Raw genomic sequence first — 19803 nt, 5'->3', positions numbered from 1 at the left:
TGGGGTTATGGAGGGCTGGATCCATAATGAAAACAATCTGATGAAGGGAAACTGGAGAGGAACAAGGAAACGAGCTATCCATCTGGGGGAGAAATGCGGATCCTTACATCATAGGGTGATTTTTTAAATAAAGATTTTATTTATTTATTTGACAGAGATCACAAGGAAGCAGAGAGGCAGGCAGAGAGAGAGAGGAGGAAGCAGGCTCCCTACCAAGCAGAGAGCCCGATGCGGGGCTTGATCCCAGGACCCTGAGATCATGACCTGAGCAGAAGGCAGAGGCTTTAACCCACTGAGCTACCCAGGTGCCCCAAAGGGTGATTTTAAATGTCATCCTGTACATAGCTAGATTTGTCTTATCATTATTGTATTTACTGTTTGATTTACCTATTTCTGTATCAATGTCACACTGTTTATACTGTGTTCTGATATCTTACAGGGTAAGTCCTCCCTCACTGCTGCTTTTCAAAAATGTATTGGTTCCAATGCAATCTTGAGAACAGAGCTGGAGGCATCATGCTCCCTGCTTTCAAACTATATTACAAATCTAGAGTAATTAAAACAGTGTGGTATTGTCATAAAAACAGACATGCTGATCTATGGAACAGAATGGAGCTCAGAAATAAACCTGTATTAGATACTTCATTATATACATTTAGATATAGATATAATGTATTATCTACAATTATATATATTTTTAATATTTTTAAACTTTGTCAAACCCATTAATTACTATAATCTCAACTGAAGATGAGAGTAGGTTCAACAAGAGTGAATGACTTTCACAAGGATCGACATCTGGCAGAGGCAACCGGTCTAGGGCTTGGCATCCAGCTCAGGGGCCTACTTGCCTTTGGGTTTATTTGATATTTACTTGACATTTGCTTAGTACTTAGTATGTTCCAGGCCCTGTTCAACGTGATGAATACAGCAGTGAACAAAAAAGACACAAATTTCTGTCCTCATAGAATTTATATTCTATTATGCCAGCAAGATCCTGGTTTTATTTCATTAGTAACCTAAGATATTTAGCAATACATACCCATCACAACACTCCATTCAGAGAGATGCTTCATTCTGAGCAGAATCCTGGTTATACTTTCCTTGGGGACCTGACTTCAACCCTTAGCAGAAGCCCAAGAGAGTTCTGAGCCCAGACTTCCTATTACTTTACATATTTTGACAAGAAGAGCTGGAAGTATGCATTTGTGATTTGGGTTTCATTTCCATGATGGCTCTCAAGTGATGACAGCCAAGTGTGCATTTCCAATGGGAGTACCTTCACTGCTGCTCTGCTTTTTTGAGAGCTTGAGCAGCTTGAGGTCAGAACAAGGCAATAATGTCACTGGCACATGTTGGAGGCTCCTGAAACACAGGATGTAAACTCTACCTATATGTGTGAACTCGAAGAATCCTTCCGTTCAGTAATCTCCACAGCCCCCGCTACACTTCCTGTAACATCTGTCTCATGTTACTTTTATGCCGCAAAAGTATGTCTAACATGTTACTATAAGAATGGCAAAATTTCTACAAACATGAATTTTTTACTTTCAAAATATCTTAACAGGCAGTGAATAGAAAGTGCAACCATAACTGTTGAAGCTCATGGACATAATGAGGAGGATGAAAATTTCTTGGAATCCATAGAACAATGACTATCCTGGATAGGAAGCACATTGATACAGCCATGCTTAAGTCTCAAAAATGGAAATCTTGGAGCAGTCTGCCACCTTCAGGATAACTTCTCAACTAACTCCACCAGAGAAAACTGACTTTAGCCTTTATCAATTTCAAAGACCAATCCCAGTAAAAACACATTTCATGATAATCAATGGTGGAAGCTATGTTTCTTGAAGTTCTTTTACTATGATTAAGTATTATATTTCATAATTATATTTGTTTTCTTTAAATAAGGTATCCCCTTTCTTTGTTTCTTTTCTTAAAAATTATTTTTATTCAATTATCTTTACATCAATTCTTTCCTTGCTTTTCACTGGCTAAAAACAACCAAACAAATACATTTTCCTCAGAAGAGCTGAGAACACTAAAAATGATCTTATAGCCACGGTCTATGGAAAATACAGTAACTTTGGAAAACCTGCTATTTCCTAGTAGGTCCTTTTTATGGATTAATGACATTTCTAAGGAATCATAAATAGAAGCAACACAGTAATCTGCTTAGAAATGTGGAGCGAGGGAGCCTGGGTGGCTCAGTGGGTTAAGCCGCTGCCTTCGGCTCAGGTCATGATCTCAGGGTCCTGGGATCGAGTCCCGCATCGGGCTCTCTGCTCAGCGGGGAGCCTGCTTCCTCCTCTCTCTCTCTCTGCCTGCCTCTCTGCCTACTTGTAATCTCTCTCTGCCAAATAAATAAATAAATCTTAAAAAAAAAAGAAATGTGGAGCGAGAGAGAGACTGTGTAACAACAGTGGTGTTATTTTTTCTAATATCTAACTATTTCTTTCACTAAGTTACAAAGAAGTCTCCCTGACTTAAAAAGAATGAGAAAGGCAGGACAAGTGAGAAATGAGCTAGGGAATAATGTGGTGACTTAGAACTTAATAGTATACAGAAATAACACAGATTGGTTTCAAAAATAAACAGAGTAGAAAGGACAACATGACTGAAACCGATATTGATATAGGAAAGAACGTTAGGGTTCCCAGCCGAGGGGCAAGAAAGAATTCTTGAGAAGTCTTTGGTGTAGAAAGGTGATTTTATTAAAGCATGGGGACAGGACCCATGGGCAGAAGGAGCTGCACTGGGGTCATGAGGAGTGGCCCATTGTACACTTTCAAATTGGGAAGGGGTTGGGGTAGTGTAAGTCTCTAAGGAATTTTGGAAGCAAGGTTTCCAGGACCTTGAGGGGGCTAGCTATTTTGGGAAAAGTTCATTCATTACCGTCTAATAAAACCCTAGTTATGAGACCCTTCAGATGTACATTGGAGGGCCACATGCCCCAGGGCTGATTGCCAACATGTATTTTGGGGGATTTCCAGCTGAAGGAGGTTTCCAAAGGAATTTGTATATGTTAAAGTGGGTTTACAGGATCCTGGTGGGGAGGTGGTTTCAGGCTAGGATTGCCTTTTGCCCTTAGCAAAGTATTAACACTGAGGCAGTTGAGTCCCTAGAAGAACGTCACTTTGCCTGTTTCACGTACTTGTCAGTGGGCTCTAGGTAGTAAGGAAATTTAGCAATTTTTCTTCTGCCTTTGTTTCCCACATCAATACCACCAAGTCAAATTGCCTTAGGAGAGCAGGATGTAAAAGATCTAGAAAAAGAGGACAAGATAGTTCAGAAAGCCATCAGGCAGGGGCTCAGGAACCTGAAGACATTTAAATAGAAGAGTGAGAACAAATATTCGTCAGGAAACAGGACACTTTCTTTTTTGAGGTTTTTGTTATTTTTTTGAGATTTATTTTTATTTTTTTAAGTCATCCCTGCACCCAGCCTGAGGCTAGAACCCACAACCCGGAGATGAAGAGTCCCACGCTGCACCCTGGGAGCCAGGCAGCGCCCCCCCCCACCCCAGCCCCGCCCCGCGAATACACTTTCATTATTTTCCCCTCAGGAAACAGGAAAGGGCATTTTAGGAATTTCCCTTATTCTGGTGCACTTAGTTCCGTATTTATTGGCGACACTGACCTTTGACCAATTGACCTTTCAAGGTCAATTTCCTGACGACTTTGATTCTCTACTCAGCCTGCAACTGCCGAATCACAGTAGAAAGCTTGAATCAACGCGGGTGCTTACTCCGAAGGCGTGAAATCCCGAAGTCTGCGGCGAGGTCCCGCCTGTGTGTGTTTTAAAGCTTCCCGCGGGAGAGCCGAGTCTGCACTGGTAGGAACCACTGAGTGTGGGAGCCTAAGCCCCGCCTCCTCCCGCCGGTGGGAGCCTAAGCCCCGCCTCCTCCCGCGGGAAGCGGCCCAACGCGGGCGTAAGCTTCTTGCTCAGGAGGGAGGCGGTCCTTTTGACATACTCAGGGCGGAGACGCGGCGTGCGCCCTCCCGACCGCTAGGGGGCGAGCCAGACGCATTTAGCGTCTGTTTTCCGGCGTGTAGCAGGGTCGACCCCACAGTGCGCATGCTCGATGCGTCCCGGAGGTCGTCCGAGCCGGTGTTTTCCCCACGTGCAGCGTGAAGCGGAGGACAGCATGTTGTGAGGAGATGGGGGCTGCGGTGTTTCGCGCAATCCGTAATTTCAATCTAGAGAACCGGGCGGAACGGGAAATCAGCAAGATGAAGCCCTCTGCGGCTCCGAGGCACCCCTCCACCAAGAGCCTCCTGCGAGAGCAGATGAGCCGTAAGTGGTGCAAGGGCATGTCAGAAGTCCGCGCGGGCCCCCGGGGCGGGCTGGGCGGTTCGGCGCCCGTGGGTCATGGTCCCGTGGCAGAGGTGACCGGGGTCGGCAGCACTGACTTGTCAGCCGAGCGCGGAAAGGTGGAGCCCCCGGGCCGGTGACATTGAAAGAGTCCTGTAGCGCCCGCCGTGGAGTGGCGGCTCCGCCCACTTCGTAGTCCCGGAGGTGGCGGCGGCTGCCCCAGCTGTCCCGGTCCGGCCCTCCCGAGCTCTTACCTTTACCGTCTACCGACTTGCTGCGGGAAATCCAGAAATGGAAGCACTCCTCCGGTGTGCCCTCTGGCTATCTTCACGGAACGGTGGGCGCCGAGCCCAGCCTGGCATTTTGATTTCCGTGCGCAGTACTTCCCGTACTGTCCGAGTGATCGTTTATTAAACAAAAAAATTGAAAGTGGCTGACTTGTGTTAAGTGTTAGGATCTTAAAGGGCATTTTGTTTCGTTTTCATATTGTGACATTCTTTTTCTTTCCTTAGGCCATCCAGAAATTAAGGGAGAAATAGCTAGAAAAGATGACAAACTGCTGTCTTTACTAAAAGATGTGTACGTTGATTCCAAAGATCCGGTATCTTCTTTGCAGGTAATGTGTGTTTGCATTCAGCAGATAAGTAATGTAACCTTTCTGTGCTCCAGGAAAATGATCAGAAGTGTGGTGGGTAGTAAAAGAGAGTGAGTGCTCTGCACGTTTCAAACTGTCAATGTAGTTGTGACCAGAATACAGGGCATTGGCAAAACTTAAGAATCGTGGGGATAGTATTTCACAGTTTATAGGATTTGGTGAAGTTCTTCTAGTGGTTGTCATTTGAATCACCAAAGGAAAACTTTAGTACTATTTTCTCATCCTTCAGTGGATTGAGTTTTGTTCTAGTTTGAGGGATTCCTTTAGTGTTGTGTTGCTGTTTGGTATTTTTTGTTTTTTAAAGATATATTCAGATAGGAAATGTAAAAATTGGGAGATTACAGAATACGTTGGGAATGGGAATTTTATGTACAGCCATATATAAATGCCAGGCACAAGTACCTTTTTTTTTTTAAGATTTTATTATTTTATTTTTTTTATTAAGATTTTATTTATTTATCTGATAGAGATCACAAGTGGACAGAGAGGCAGTCAGAGAGAGAGAGAGAGAGAGGAGGAAGCAGGCTCCCCGCTGAGCAGAGAGCTCGATGCGGGACTCTATCCCAGGACCCTGACACCATGACCTGAGCCGAAGGCAGGGGCCTTAACCCACTGAGCCACCCAGGTACCCCGAGATTTTATTTTATTTTATTTGAGAAAGAGAGAGAGAGCACAAGTAGGCAGAGAGGCAGGCGGAGAGAGAGGGGGAATCAGGTTCCCTGCTGAGCAGAGAGCCGGATGTGGGACTAGATCCCAAGACCTTGAGATCATAACCTGAGCCAAAGGCAGAGGCTTAACCCAGTGAGCCACCAAGGCGCCCCCACAAGTGCTTTTCCTACAGTTTTGAACAAAGCAGACGTACTCCTTACTCTCGGTTGGAATATTGTGAAGAATACAGAGATTAAAGAGATAAGCAGGCATAAGTACAAAATTACTTGATATGTCTATGAAGGACAGGTATGGGCACTGTGAGTTTAACAGAGGGAACTGTTTGTGATTGGACTGGGTGGCTTCTGAGAAAGTGACATTTAAGCCTCATTCTGAAGGATGAGTCTGAGTCAACTACATAAGTTTGTTGGGGCAGGAATGTTCTAAGTTGTTCTAATTTGATTAAAGGAGAGAAGTGCCAATGACAACTCCCAGATTTCTTTCCATTCTTGAATTCGCTGGTACTCTGTCTTCATAGACAATACTGTTTTCACAGATAGAGTTATTAATGTAATTTTCATTAAATAAGTGAAATAAAATTCATGTAAAGTAAGGTCTGTGAGTTGTTGCATGTAATAGCAATTACAGGGTTCATTTATCACCAGATGTTCCCATTAAAAAGGTAGAAGGGTTGATATTCATGTTCTTTGTGTTGAATAATACTTCCAACTGTTGTTTCTCTCATGTCATACTAAATCATGCATTCAAAAATTGGCCCTTGGGGAGTGAAAAAAATTTAACAGTTTTTATGAGTAGTTGCATACATACAATACATGAAGAGATATACAGTGGTATTAAAATTTTATGTGGGGGTCTTGGGAAAAGTCTACAAGGATTCGTGGGGGAGTGGCAATGAAAAAGTTGAAGTACCTATTTATGTTTTGCCCTTTTTCTCTTTTGGGTAGTTCCTAGTCTTCTTAATGACTTGTGATGTCTCTAGATATTAGTGATACTATATGTCAAATAATTTATTTTTGTGGGGCGTTTTAACTTACTGCTCTTCAGAGTTCTGTCAGATATGTTAGCCTTTTTCTTCATGGTATTGGAAGTCTGGACTCACTCTAACATGAAAACCATTTTCTGTATTTTCTTTTAGTACTTTTATGACTGTATATTTTATTTTATTTTTTTAATCTTTTTTTTAAAGATTTAATTTATGTATTTGATAGAGACACAGCGAGAGAGGGAATACAAGCAGTGGGAGTGGGAGAGGGAGAAGCAGGCTTCCTGCTGAGCAGGAAGCCAGATGCAGGGCTTGATCCCAGGACCCCGGGATCATGACCTGAGCCGAAGGCAGGCGCTTAATCACTGAGGCACCCCATATGACTGTATATTTTATATTAAAATCTTTATTTGGCAATAAATATAGTGTTTGGTGTGTGGGTATCTTTTTTTCCTGGATGGTCAGTTGTCTAAACAGTCTACTGAAAACCCAGTCTTTTCTCCACTCTATTTTTTTTTTAATTTTTTTAAAATTTTAAAATTTTTATTAAGATTTTATTTATTTGACAGAGAGTGTACACAACCAGGGGGAACAGCAGAGAGGGAGGGAGAAGTAGACTCCCCAGATCGAGCAGCCGGATGCAGGGCTCGATCCCAGTACCCTGGGATCATGACCTGAGCTGAAGGCAGACGCTTATCCAGCTGAGCCACCTAGGGGCCTTTCCACTCACTTTAAATACTAATACATACAAATCTGTTTAAGGATTCATCAGTTCTAGTTAATTTTTCTATTTTGACACTAGGATCATATTATATTAAATAATGGAGCTTTGTAATGTGTCTTGATATCTGTTGTGACCTTTCTTTTTCCCCAAAAATTTCATGGCTGTGGCCACATTTTTTTCCCCCCGATGAGAGTCACATTGTCAGGTTCTTTAATTAATTAATTAAAAAGATTAAATAAATAATTTGAGAGAGAGTGTGCCTGTGCTTGTGCTTATGCTCAGGGTGGCAGAGGGGTGGGCGATTCTCAAGCTGACTCCCTGCTGAGCGCAGAGCTCTGTGCAGGGCCCATCTCCCAACCCTGAGATCGTGACCTGAGTGGAAATCAAGAGTCAGGGGCGCCTGGGTGGCTCAGTGGGTTGAGCTGCTGCCTTCGGCTCAGGTCATGATCTCAGAGTCCTGGGATCGAGTCCCGCATCGGGCTCTCTGCTCATCGGAGAGCCTGCTTCCCTCTCTGTCTCTCTGCCTGCCTCTCCATCTACTTGTGATTTCTCTCTGTCAAATAAATAAATAAAATCTTAAAAAAAAAAAAAAAAGAAATCAAGAGTCAGATGCTTAACTGATCGAGCTACCCAGATACCTCTCAAATTGTCCTGTTTTTTAATAAGTGTGATTTGGATTCTGAGTGTAATTGAATTGGAATGTATAGATTAATTTGAGAATTAACATATTTGTATTATTGAATCTTTGGAAGATAGAGGGAAGACTATTACTATGGGATTTTTTTTATCCTAAGTTTTTTTTTTTTAAAGATTTTATTTATTTATTTGACAGACAGAGATCACAGGTAGGCAGAGAGGCAGGCAGAGAGAGTGGGGGAGGCAGGCTCCCTGCTGAGCAGAGAGCCCGATACCGGGCTCGATCCCAGGACCCTGGGATCATGATCTGAGCCGAAGACAGAGGCTTAACCTACTGAGCCACCCAGGTGCCCTCACCTTAAGTTTTTAAACTAAGCCAGTGTGTCAGAAAGTGAGTGATTTTTGTCTTCCAGCTACCCACGTTACTGAGTTATTGTTTTTTAGTTGATTCCATTAGGTTTCTGAAGATAACTCTTATTGGCATAGAATTACAGTTTTCCATTCTACTATTTATACTAATTTTATTATTTGTAGCATTAACACAACAGTGAAAGTTGGTATTCTGTCCTATTCTTCCTGTACATGCTAATGTTTCAGCATTAATTATAACAAAATGATAAGGTTTCTGATTTTAAAAATACTTCTATCACACTTTTAATTTGCTAAGAGCTGTTAATCGAGAGGTTGCTGAATTTTATCAAGCTGTTTTTTTCAGTGTCCTAATAATTTCAGTATTTAGTATTAATCAGAAGGGAGATTTGAATAAAACTAGATATGGAGTAGAAGGTTTACCTGGGAATATAAAGTTAAGTGTGATGCCTTTGGAGAACAGAATTCATTACAGTCTGGGGGACGTGTGAGCAATGCATTTGGGAAAAATGAGGTGGGGGGAGGTAATAGGACCCAATCATGAAGGTCCTTATTTGTCTAGCTAAGGAATTTGTGTTTTATCTTGAGGACAATGGGAAGTCTTTGAAGAGTTTCATGTCTAATCCATTAATTTATGTTGTTCTTTAATATACCTGAAATAATATCATGAGTGGATGGTATACATTCACTTGTTATTTTGTAGAACTATCTTAATTTCTTAACAGTGATTGAGCTATAGTTACATAAAGGCAATGGGGCAAAATTGCCATCAAACTATGTGTCATTGTGATGAGAAAATGTAGTTTGGAGAAGCATGTGTAGTATTTATTTGAAGTAGTGGAGATTTGAGAAGTGTGAAAGTAGATGTCACATCTTTTCTCTTGTCTTGAAAGCCTTTTGTTTCTGTTTTTTGATACTAGGTAAAAGATCCTGGACCTCAAGAGCAAAAGGAGTTCAGACTGGCAAAAGGCCATAACTTTAACATGAATATCAAAAACATTCCCAAAGGCAAAATTTCCATTGTAGAGGCATTGACACTTCTCAATAATCATAAACTTTATCCAGAAACGTGGACTGCTGAGAAAATAGCAGAAGAATACTACCTAGAACAGAAAGATGTAAAATCCCTTCTCAAATATTTTGTTACTTTTGAAGTCAAACTCTTACCTCCTGAAGGCAAGAAAGCGATACCATCAAAATGAAGAAAATTTTGAAATCACTTCTATAGGTACTCCCCATTCCCACGCCCTCTTCAGTTTCTCATTTTCAGCATGTTAATTATACAAATTATTAAATGTTTAAAACTCCCTTCTTGGGAGAGCATACTATTTATTGGGCTCTGCTGAATTTTCAGGATTGCTGATAGGATGAATTTTGTTTTCCTATAAAGTTTAATTTGGTTTCAGCATATGTTCCTATGTAATATCAGCAAGACTAATGAGCACATATATAAATCTATTAGAAGTAAAAAACTTAAAGTGTAATTTTTGGCACATCATCTCATCAGCTTTTAGATTGGTCATACAGCCTCTTGGGAAATGTCCTGAATCTCTCAATTTGACATTCAAAGTTTTGCCGTCCAATTTAGGTGATTAATTTATTCTTCCTATAGAATTGTGAAAGTAAGAGTTTTCCTAACTCTTATGACTATAATATTTTCTTGTTAGGGAAAGGGAGACTTGACAGTGAGATACAATAATGGTGTTTCCCAAATGAAAACAGACAGGAAAGTGGATATGAAATCAATAGAAAAAAGTACATTTTATTATTATAGGGAATAAGAGTTAGCTTAGCAAGGGCTTCTCTTGTTTTTTTTTTTTTTTTTTTTTTAAAGATTTTATTTATTTATTTGACAGAGAGAGATCACAAGTAGGCAGAGAGGCAGGCAGAGAGAGAGAGGAGGAAGCAGGCTCCCTGCTGAGCAGAGAGCCCGATGCGGGACTCGATCCCAGGACCCTGAGATCATGACCTGAGCCGAAGGCAGCGGCCCAACCCACTGAGCCACCCAGGCGCCCGGGCTTCTCTTGTTTTGAACTATTTTATTTATGTATGGAATAACTTCTTAAAATAAAAAAGGAATTGGTATTTACAAAATTTTAGCCATCTCTGTTTTGACAAACAGGTAGATCCAAAAGCTTTCAGAGAGGCGGGCAGTTGTGGAAGCTATCAGAAAAACGTGGCTTTGGGTTTAATAGAAAACACAAGAAAATTGTAAAGAAAGTTGAATCAGAGAACCATGATAAATGAAGTTTAGTGATGAGATATATTTTTGTTTTCTACTGTAAATGCTGGCTGAAAGAAGAGAGGAAAAAACTGCAAGAAGCTTAAAATTTGAGCATTGGAAGGGACCTAGGAAATTGCTGCTTCATCCATTGAACCAACTTATGAGTACAGTGTGTACCGGTACTAGGGTTTTGAGTGAGATCGTGTAAGTTTAGCTGTGTCTGTATTACCACCTGTGGGATCTTGGTAGATTGTATAACTTCTTTGAGACTGAATTTCCTCTATAAAATGAGTATAATGCTGCCTTATTTAAATCTAACGGTTACTGTGAAGATAAATGATAATAACGGACTGAATGAATATGACTTATTTTTGCAGTTTTGAACAGAGACCTGGGAAGGCTTTATGACCTGTTTAGGATTATTCTCTAGTTTATGACATAGCTGGGCCCAGAATCTAGGTTTTCAGATTCCTAGTGGCATGTTTTTTCTTCTGTGCCAAAAAGAAGTTTATTTTGGAAGAGCAGAGAGTGCACATTGTAGAACATTGGAGTATGTGGTAGGAAAAATTCCCGGGAGGACCGACATTCACTACTTCACGGGGTTTCGCCTAGAAATGGTATGGAAGATGCTGAAGAATTCAGCGTGATGATGGAATGAAGCATTTGCAGTGCTGAGAAGAGAAAAATGGGCTGAGATGGGAATTTTTTAAACTTGTTTTCAGCTGTAGTTCCTTTATGTGAATAAACTGTACCTTGTTTATATGTGGTTCAAAGCAGTAGTTCTTTCAGGAAACAACTGTAAAAAAATGCGTTTTAAAAGTCTGGCAAAAGAATTATCAAAACTGTTTTCCTTTATCTAATCAAGATCAGTACTTGAATTACTAAGACTGCTATTTCTGAGCCATCTTCCCTATTCAAATGTATACTGTGGTGAGGCATCTGTAACTCTGACTTATATGGAATCACATGATCAAATAAAGTACTTCCCAATCTTTCATTGGCCTCTTACTGCTTTTATTATATGGAGAGCGCTTGGGTAGTGGTGGTGTCACAAAAAGCATGGAGTTTCGATTCAGAAAACCTGGGTGTAGATCTCAGCATCGCCACTAGCCAAGGGATCTCAGAAGTAAAATGGGTAATAATTGATAACATCTTAAAAGCAATGACTGTGCTAGATACTGATCTCAGTCCTTATCTTACTATTAACAATATTTTACAGGGGAAATTGAAGCACAAAGATCTAAAATAACTTCAGAGATTACCTAATAAGTGTTAGAACCTGTATTTAAACATTATTTTGAAAACCCTGTGCTCCTAAATCCTCCACTGCATTACCCCCCTGGGATTGTAAGAACTTAGTGATGGCCTTGAAGGTGCAGGACTGCTTAGTGCCCACTATGTATGAGAATCATTGAACAACATGTCTGGGCCCTCTGGTATGACAGACTGGTTGAATAAGATGCCTTTGTCGATGGGTTCTAGATCAGGGATGTTTTTAAAAATACTTAGTGACTAGTGTGGCAGCAGACTGTCCAGTGTGAGCTGACCATCTGTGCAAGTTGAATGACCACAATGGTCTGGATTGTGAAGAAAAGGAAGGAGCGGGAGGTAAAGAATAGGAAGAAAAACTTTCCAGAGCATGAGGAAGGGAAGAGGATAGAATACCTGGAGATGAGAAGATTTGGCTTTAACAAGGTTAGAAGAAGAGGGAGGAAGGTTAATTATTGGGTGGGCAGGAAGACAGGTCTAAAGAGACAAAAGCTACCCAAGTGGGTAGATTCGGCAAAGTTCTATAATAAACGGTCTCTATATAATTTATTGCCCAAACTGGGACACCTGAAAAGGGCATCAATTGCATTAGGACAATAGGGATGATCGCATAAACTAGAGTATCTCATAAACTAGGTGTGGTCATCCTAACCACAAAAGGCACTAATGGTCTTGAAGGGCGTCTCGCCACTAACCACTCAAGAATGACCCCTCTGGTGGACATCGCCTCCATATCTATTCCATGCCCTTAAACACCCATAATTCCAAGGAAAAGAGAGTGGGGCGCCGGAAAATTAGCAGTGGTGTGATTAGGAAGCTTCTGTACATGTAACTGGAGGTATTGAACTGAAGCAGCTCTAAGCACCCTGAACTGGGGCCATGTTCTAAGATAGTTTGTCGAGTACAAGTTGAAAATATACAAGAAATGAGCACATCTAAAGGATTAAAATAGTTTTATGCATCTTAAATAGCCATCACTCATTGCTTGATAGCTGCTCTATCTTGCTTGTCCTGACAAAGACCAAACCAATAAATACTTTGAGAGAAGGAATATCTGTTCATCTGGATACTCCATTTCTTCTCCTTTAGGAATAATAGGACTGAGTTACTTGTTAGGAGAAAAGATGAGATATCAGAAGCACTTAGATCCCAATGTACAAATGAAAGCTTTACATTGAGAGCATTTGCATCACTAATTCCGTGGTATTTCTTTGCCATTGTAAGTGCTCCAACAGAACTCTGTCTTGGGAAGACAAGTGGGTAGAGTTGTAGAAGAGGAGCTCACCAGTTAGAAGAACAGAATCCTGAGCAAACCTGAGGTTCTGTAATTTTTTACTGTGCTGATGTAAAGTTTATGGTAGGTAGATTGCTTCCTTTTTGCTTCCAGTGGGGAAAAGAGCAACAGGTGGGCCATTGCAAAGATGAATAATTTGGGAACAGGAATTGAGTCAAAATGGGATAAACCACTACTTGGGAGTTGAGTAGTAATTCCTGACATGAAAGAAAATAGATCACAATGCACAGTCTTGATGAGCAGGAAAATTTCTCAGTTGTATAAGGGAATATAACCTTTGCAAGACCTCATCTAATTTTAAAAGAGGAAAATCATGATAGTGCTACATGACTGACAGTATATTCTGCTGATGGCTCCAAAGCAAGTAAGCTAATAAGAGGATGTAGGGGAAGTGAAGGATTGTTTACTGACCGCCAGAACTGGAAATAGGGGGGCTACCAAGAAAAAAAAATAATGTTTCATATATTTCTAAAATAAGCCTCAGGCCTTTCTCTTATTTCAGAAAATACGTATTGCTTAAATTCAATACATGTATGTTTGGTAGTAAAAACTCCATTTAAAGATAATGATTTTGGGGTGCCTGGGTGGCTCAGTGGGTTAAGCCTCTGCCTTCGGCTCAGGTCATGGTCTCAGCATCCTGGGATCGAGCCCCACATCGGGCTTTCTGCTCAGCAGGGAGCCTGCTTCCTCCTTTCTCTCTGCCTGACTCTCTGCCTACTCGTGATCTCTCTCTCTCTGTGTGTCAAATAAATAAATAAAATCTTTTTAAAAAAATAAAAAATATGATTTTGACAATTTTGCAATTTTATTTATTTATTGTAAGATTTTATTTGCGAGAGAGAGAGAGAGCACAAGCAGGGACAGAGGTAGGAGAGAGAGAAAGACTCCCTGCTGAGCTGGGAGCCAGACGTGGGGCTTGATTCCAGGACCTGATGATCATGACCTGATCTGGAGGCAGATGCTTAATCATCTGTGCCCCAATTTTGTGGTTTTAGTATTCTTCGTAACGCCTATGTATGAGAAATATGCCACATTTTTCTTTAAATGTCTTCCTGCATTTTGAGATAAGCATAATACAAATCGTACAGTAATTTAACTGAACTATGTAATGATTATTACTTTTATTTTAGCATTATCTATAATTTCCTTTTATTTTCCAATAATGCTCATTACATAATGTGTATTTTTGTATACCATATTCTTTTATTTTTTTTCAATATATAGCTTTATGATTTCACATACCTTTATAGGGGTGATGAGTATGTAAACAGATGCCGCTTTTTAATTACCCAAATAAAAAAACAATACAAATGGGTTCTTTATATTATTAAGATTAGGGAAACCCCTGCACAGGATATTCAACTCTCATTAATTCTACTCATTGTTCCTTAGGCTGTTATCCATTCATTATTCAATCATTTCAGAATCAGCCTTCCTGCTTCTGCTGGTCTGCAGCTGATGCTATTGGTTCAGATAAGGAGCTTAGAAATGGAAAAACCACTTAAAATTTCAAAGAAAGAAGTGAGGGGAAGGGAGAAAGGCCGAGAGAGAGAGAGAGAGAGAGAGAGAGAGAGATTATTCTTGCTTTATAAATATCCCAGAAATACCACAACATCACCAAAGCAAAGTTTTTTTTTTTTTTTTTTATTACATCCTTTCCCTTTATCGCTGGCCCTGGTGCTTCTGGAGGACTAGCAAAAGGTAAGATAAAAAACTTTTTGAAGGTCTAAGCCTCAAAACAACATCCTTAATGAGATCTTTAAATATTTAGGTTGCCACGTTCTATTTAAGAGACCCACTTTTAGGGAGGTCAAATGTGTGACCCACTTCTGAATGTAGGTATAAGATTAATCGCACAATTTTTTTTTTTTCAACACTCTCTGCTTGCTCAGGTAACTTATTAAGCCAAAAGAAGACACTGAAACTTTGCTTAATAGTTCTTTAAAAGTGGCCTTTCGGGTCATTTCCTCAAATCAATATACTGCTAATTATTTAATTAATTATTAATTCACCAGAAACACCTATCGATCTGTCTATGGCCTGCCAGGTACTATTCTAGAAGCCGGGGATGCACCTGGGAAGATACAGCCTCACCGAGCTCACAGTTTCCCAGCGCTGGCTGCTGCTTCAGTTATCTGTTGCTCCTGCATAGCAAACCATCTCAAAACCTAGCAGCTTAACAATTTGTCACTAAGTCTCACAGTTTGGCAGATTGTTGGGAGCTTAGCCGGGATGTTCTGTCTTGGGATCTCATGCACTGGTGGCTGGGGCTGGGTCATCTGAAGGCCAGTCTGAGCTGGGCATCCAAGGTGGCCCACTCCCGTGGCAGGCAGCTGATGAGAGTTCAACCAAGACTGGCAGAGAACATCCACAGGCAAGCTCTCCATGTGGCTTGGTCTTCCTAGAGCCTGGCAACTGGCAGGGTTCCAAAGCAAACCCTGCAGGACCAAGAAAGCAGAATTCTCAAAGCATCCCTCCTTTGTTCTCCTTGTCAGAGCAGTCACAGAGCCTACCTTGATTCGAGAGTAGAGGACATCGTAGTCAACACTTCACTATGGGAAAGGTGTCAAAGACTTCCTTGCCATCTTTGCCCTTCACAATGCGTCATATCAGGAAGTGCGTGCTACCAATCTGTCTTATTTTGATGGTGTTAACTCTGATAGCTAGGCGAAGGTAAGCATCTGCATTTTCTCTGTAAAATGACTATTTCTTCCCTTTTAATTAATAAGATACTGATTAGGAAGGGGCATGAGAGGTACAAGAAGCATTCTCTGTCTTGACCTGGGTGGATAATGCGTTAGTATATACATTATGTACATTATGTACAAATACATCAAGCTGTGCATTTCAAAATAAAGCGTTTTACATACTTTATAACGCTTAATGCCTCAATAAAAATTAAAAAATCAAAAGTTGCCATCTTCACCCCCCTCTCTTGTCCAGTGGACGTTGGGTGGTTGGTTTGGCAGTGATTCCACTAGACTCTCAATTACAAACACTGTAAAACTCAGATGCCTCAGGCTGTTCTCTAACTCACCCCCAACCCTGTCCCCTTCAGCTTTTTGCCTCAGTCATGACTCTGTAATTTGTTTTCCAACTGACATCCAGACCGTTTTTTTCCTTAAAAATGCAAATGAGAAACTGTTGCTCCCCTGCTTTAAATTCATTCCATCAGCCCTAGGATAAAACCCAAATTTATTAAATTATAAGGTGCTCCAGGTCTGCTTAATCTCTCCAAACTCATCTCTCACGACTTCCCCAGGGTGAATTCCAGCTTTCCCAATGAAGTTTCCTACTGATGCATGTATTTACCTATGACCTGAAGAGCAAAATAACACTTCAGTGGTTTATTGGATGGTAATTTAGTTCAATTCTTTTGAATGAATATTACTGAGTATTAATTGAATGCAATCCCTGGGCTGGATACAGAGGTAACAGTTATGGTAAGGAATTAACACACCCCTTGCTTCCTGATCAGATAAGAGTACAAATTACCCAACTACAGGGCAGAATTTAATAAGTGCCCTAAGAAGTGTAAACACAATGCAATAGGAATTCAAAGGAGGGAGAGATGAGAACCCTTCTGAGCTGGGTTTATTTGCCTTAATTAAGGCCGTTGTCCTAAGGAGAAGGAAGCTGCCACTTATGGGGGAGGGGGAAATCATATAAAAGTAATTAGTTCATCATAGAATTAAGTTTCTAGAGAGCCCAGTCCCTCTGGCTCTAAGGCGTATTTGGTGACTGTGCAGGCAGGTTTTCCACTCCCTGTGAATATACTTTCACTTCTTGAGAGGCTATTGAAAGCACTTGTCTTTTGTGTGGTTTTGATTTTCTTATGCTGGTAGATACGGTCTCTATTTTTAATTTTTCCTTGCAGAGCCCCACTATGGCTGGTGCTGTGTAGGCTGCGACTCTCACTGTGACACTCACTATGGGGCTTTTGTGCGGGACCAGGCTATCCAGAGAGAGATTTCTTTCATGTTTACGGACAAGGTGTGACCTTTAGCAAAGTCCCAGGTCTTTCTATTTCATTAGATACCTAATGTCCTTTTTTTCTTTTTTTAACCTAGTATTTATATTTATCCACATCAGAGTCCTTTGATTATATAGCCACTGTAGAAGAGCCGATTATACTGGTTTGTAAGGACTCTGCTGTAACAAAGGACCACAGGCCTGATAGCCTATATGACAGAAATTTTCTCACAGTCCTGGAGTCTAGAAGTCTGAGATCAAAGTGTCAGCATAGCTGTTTCTTCTGGGGACTCGCTCCTTCGCTTAAAGATAGTCGTCTTCTCCCTGTGTCTTCACACGGTCTTTCCTCTGTACCTGTTTGTGTCCCAATCTCCTCTTTTTTGTTTTAAAAAGGATTTTTTTTTTTTAAGATTTAAAGATTTTATTTATTTATTTGACAGATTTATTTATTTATTTGACAGATCACAAGTAGGCAGAGAGGCAGGCAGAGAGAGAGGAGGAAGCAGGGTCCTTGCTGAGCAGATACAGGACTTGATCCCAAGACCCTGGAACCATGACCTGAGCCAAAGGCAGAGACTTTAACCCACTGAGCCACCCAGGCACCCCCCCCCACCCCGCCATCTCCTCTTTTTATAAGAATCCCAGCACATTGGATCGGGGCTCACCCTAATGATCTCCTTAACCTTAATCACCTCTTTGAAGGCCCTTTCTCCAAATATGGTCACATTCTGAGGTGCTATGGGTAGGACTTCAACACATGAATTTTGAGGGAACACAATTCTTTCTTTACAGCTTTGTAACTTTGAACCCTTATTACTTCGCAAGTGTCCCCAGATTTAAGAACTTTTATTACTATTTTGAGCTTTTTTTCAGAATTCATAGTACAGTTTGAGTTTAAAATGAGTATAAAATAAACTCATTGAGTTTAATCAATTAAAAGGAAAGAATTCTATAAAAGAATGTCAAATGATTTGAGATAACATCATGAGAGATAGAAGGAGATCTAAGACATTGGAGAGAAGATTAATTTTTTTTAGATTGATTTATTTTAGGAAGGGCGAGCACAAACTGGCGGGAGGAAGAAAGGCAGAGGGAAAGAATCTCAAGCAGACACCATGCTGAGTGCAGAGCCCAACATGGGACTGGATCCCAGGACCCTGAGATCATGACCCGAGCTGAAACCAAGAGTCGGATGCTTGACCAACTGAGCCACCCAGGCACCCCGAAAAGATTAATTTGTAAACGTTTAACTTTATACACAGTGTAATATAGTCAGACTCCATCACGTGAGATTTTAGAATTTGGCCAACTCGATAGAAACAGACCATTTAAATAAAAGAAATCTCTAAGAAGAAAGCAAACAATAGTTATTTAAGCAAACTGTCAGTGTGAGGCAAGTATTGATAACACATTTAACCTGTTCTGGAGAATAATTTGCTTTTAAGATCCGAAATTGCTTTAAAGACTTAGTGTATTGCTATGTATTTGAGGAAATTATGCTTATTACAGATGCATGATTATCTCTTTTGTCTCCAACTGGATTTCTATTTAAAACAGGAAGATGTGTATGTTCACACCTTTGCTTGTCCTTTGAACTTACAAAGGATAAAATGGCACTCCTTTAAAATTATCGTGCGTGCGGCTTCCACCTTTGTTACTTTCGTGTGAACAATTCCAATCTGACTCCAATCATGGCAAATTTTTATGAAATGAGTAATCTGTGGGAAGCCCGAAAGTAAATTCTTTTATTCCTTTGTAGGGTACCATAAATATATAAAGCACTGAGTTTATAATTATAATGCTGATAATAATAATGATATTGTTATCATAGTTTGCATAGTTGCAGTGAATATTACTTACTAGGCATAGTAGCAAGTACTCTACATTCTTTATTTCATTTTATCTTCACAATTACTCTGTATGACAGCTTCTGTTATCCTCCTCAACTTCCACGTGAGAAAACCTTGGGATGTGAAATACTTGCTGGACCTAAGGTCATGTTGCTAGTTGTGGCGGAGGCGCTATCCCAGGAGCACTTTCTCCCCAAAGCCCAGGTCTTGACCACCGTGGTGGTGGGCAACTTCACCATCACGTCACCTGTATTCTACTTGCAGTGTCCAGTACCTAACAAGCAAGATTCTTTTTAACTTTCAGGTCAGACACAAGTTTAACCACTGCCTAAGATTCCCAGAAAGATAAATTTCAAAGGGAAGTGAAATATCACAATGAATTTTACAGGCTTAGTAGTTATTGGGCTGGATATAAAAGGAGAGGTAGGAATTCACCATGGGGCAAAGTTCAGTGTGGAGAGAGGCAAACACGTTTGTCAAGGTATAGAGGTGAGATAGAGAATATGGAGCCTGGTCAGTCACTTTACTCAGATGTGGGTCAATAGGTTGCATTGCAGTCTTTTATCCCACATCTCTTTGGCCCCTACCAAGGATTATGCCTTGGTTTCTTCATTTGCACAGGTGCAGAGGACCTAGATTATTTCGTATTCCTAGAGCCTGTCTTACATCATATTCTATCTTGAGACTATGCAGGCTTGCTGTTCTCCTGATCTTTGATGAATGAATGATAAATGAATGCTGGCCTTTGAGGTGCACACACATGGTTCTGCATAGCATCCTTGGTGATGGGATGCTGATAGAGCTTTCAAATGCTGATTAATTAGGCCTTCATACCTCAGGCA

General features: G+C 40.7%; 1 protein-coding gene across 2 annotated transcripts; it reads left to right on the top strand.

Annotated features, from left to right (window-relative positions):
• Positions 1-4060: 4060 nt before the first annotated feature.
• Positions 4061-10210, top strand: NDUFAF4 (NADH:ubiquinone oxidoreductase complex assembly factor 4). 2 transcript variants are annotated; one of them, XM_045084234.1, is made up of 3 exons: positions 4061-4299; positions 4830-4933; positions 9273-10200. In XM_045084234.1, exons 1-3 carry the CDS (start codon positions 4164-4166, stop codon positions 9552-9554), a joined length of 522 nt encoding a protein of 173 aa, XP_044940169.1. In that variant the 5' UTR covers positions 4061-4163; the 3' UTR covers positions 9555-10200. The 2 variants fall into 2 exon arrangements, with proteins under 2 accessions (XP_044940169.1, XP_044940170.1); XM_045084235.1 differs by lacking the exon at positions 4061-4299 and adding an exon at positions 4392-4654 and having other exon boundaries at positions 9273-10210.
• Positions 10211-19803: the final 9593 nt, after the last annotated feature.

This window comes from Mustela putorius, unplaced genomic scaffold (assembly GCF_011764305.1).
Source record: "Mustela putorius furo isolate JIRA1106 unplaced genomic scaffold, ASM1176430v1.1 tig00000759_pilon_pilon_pilon, whole genome shotgun sequence".
In the NCBI taxonomy this organism is placed as follows: Eukaryota; Metazoa; Chordata; class Mammalia; order Carnivora; family Mustelidae; genus Mustela; species Mustela putorius.
The sequence above is the reverse complement of the archived record's forward strand: the minus strand, read 5'-3'. Positions and strand labels throughout refer to the sequence as shown.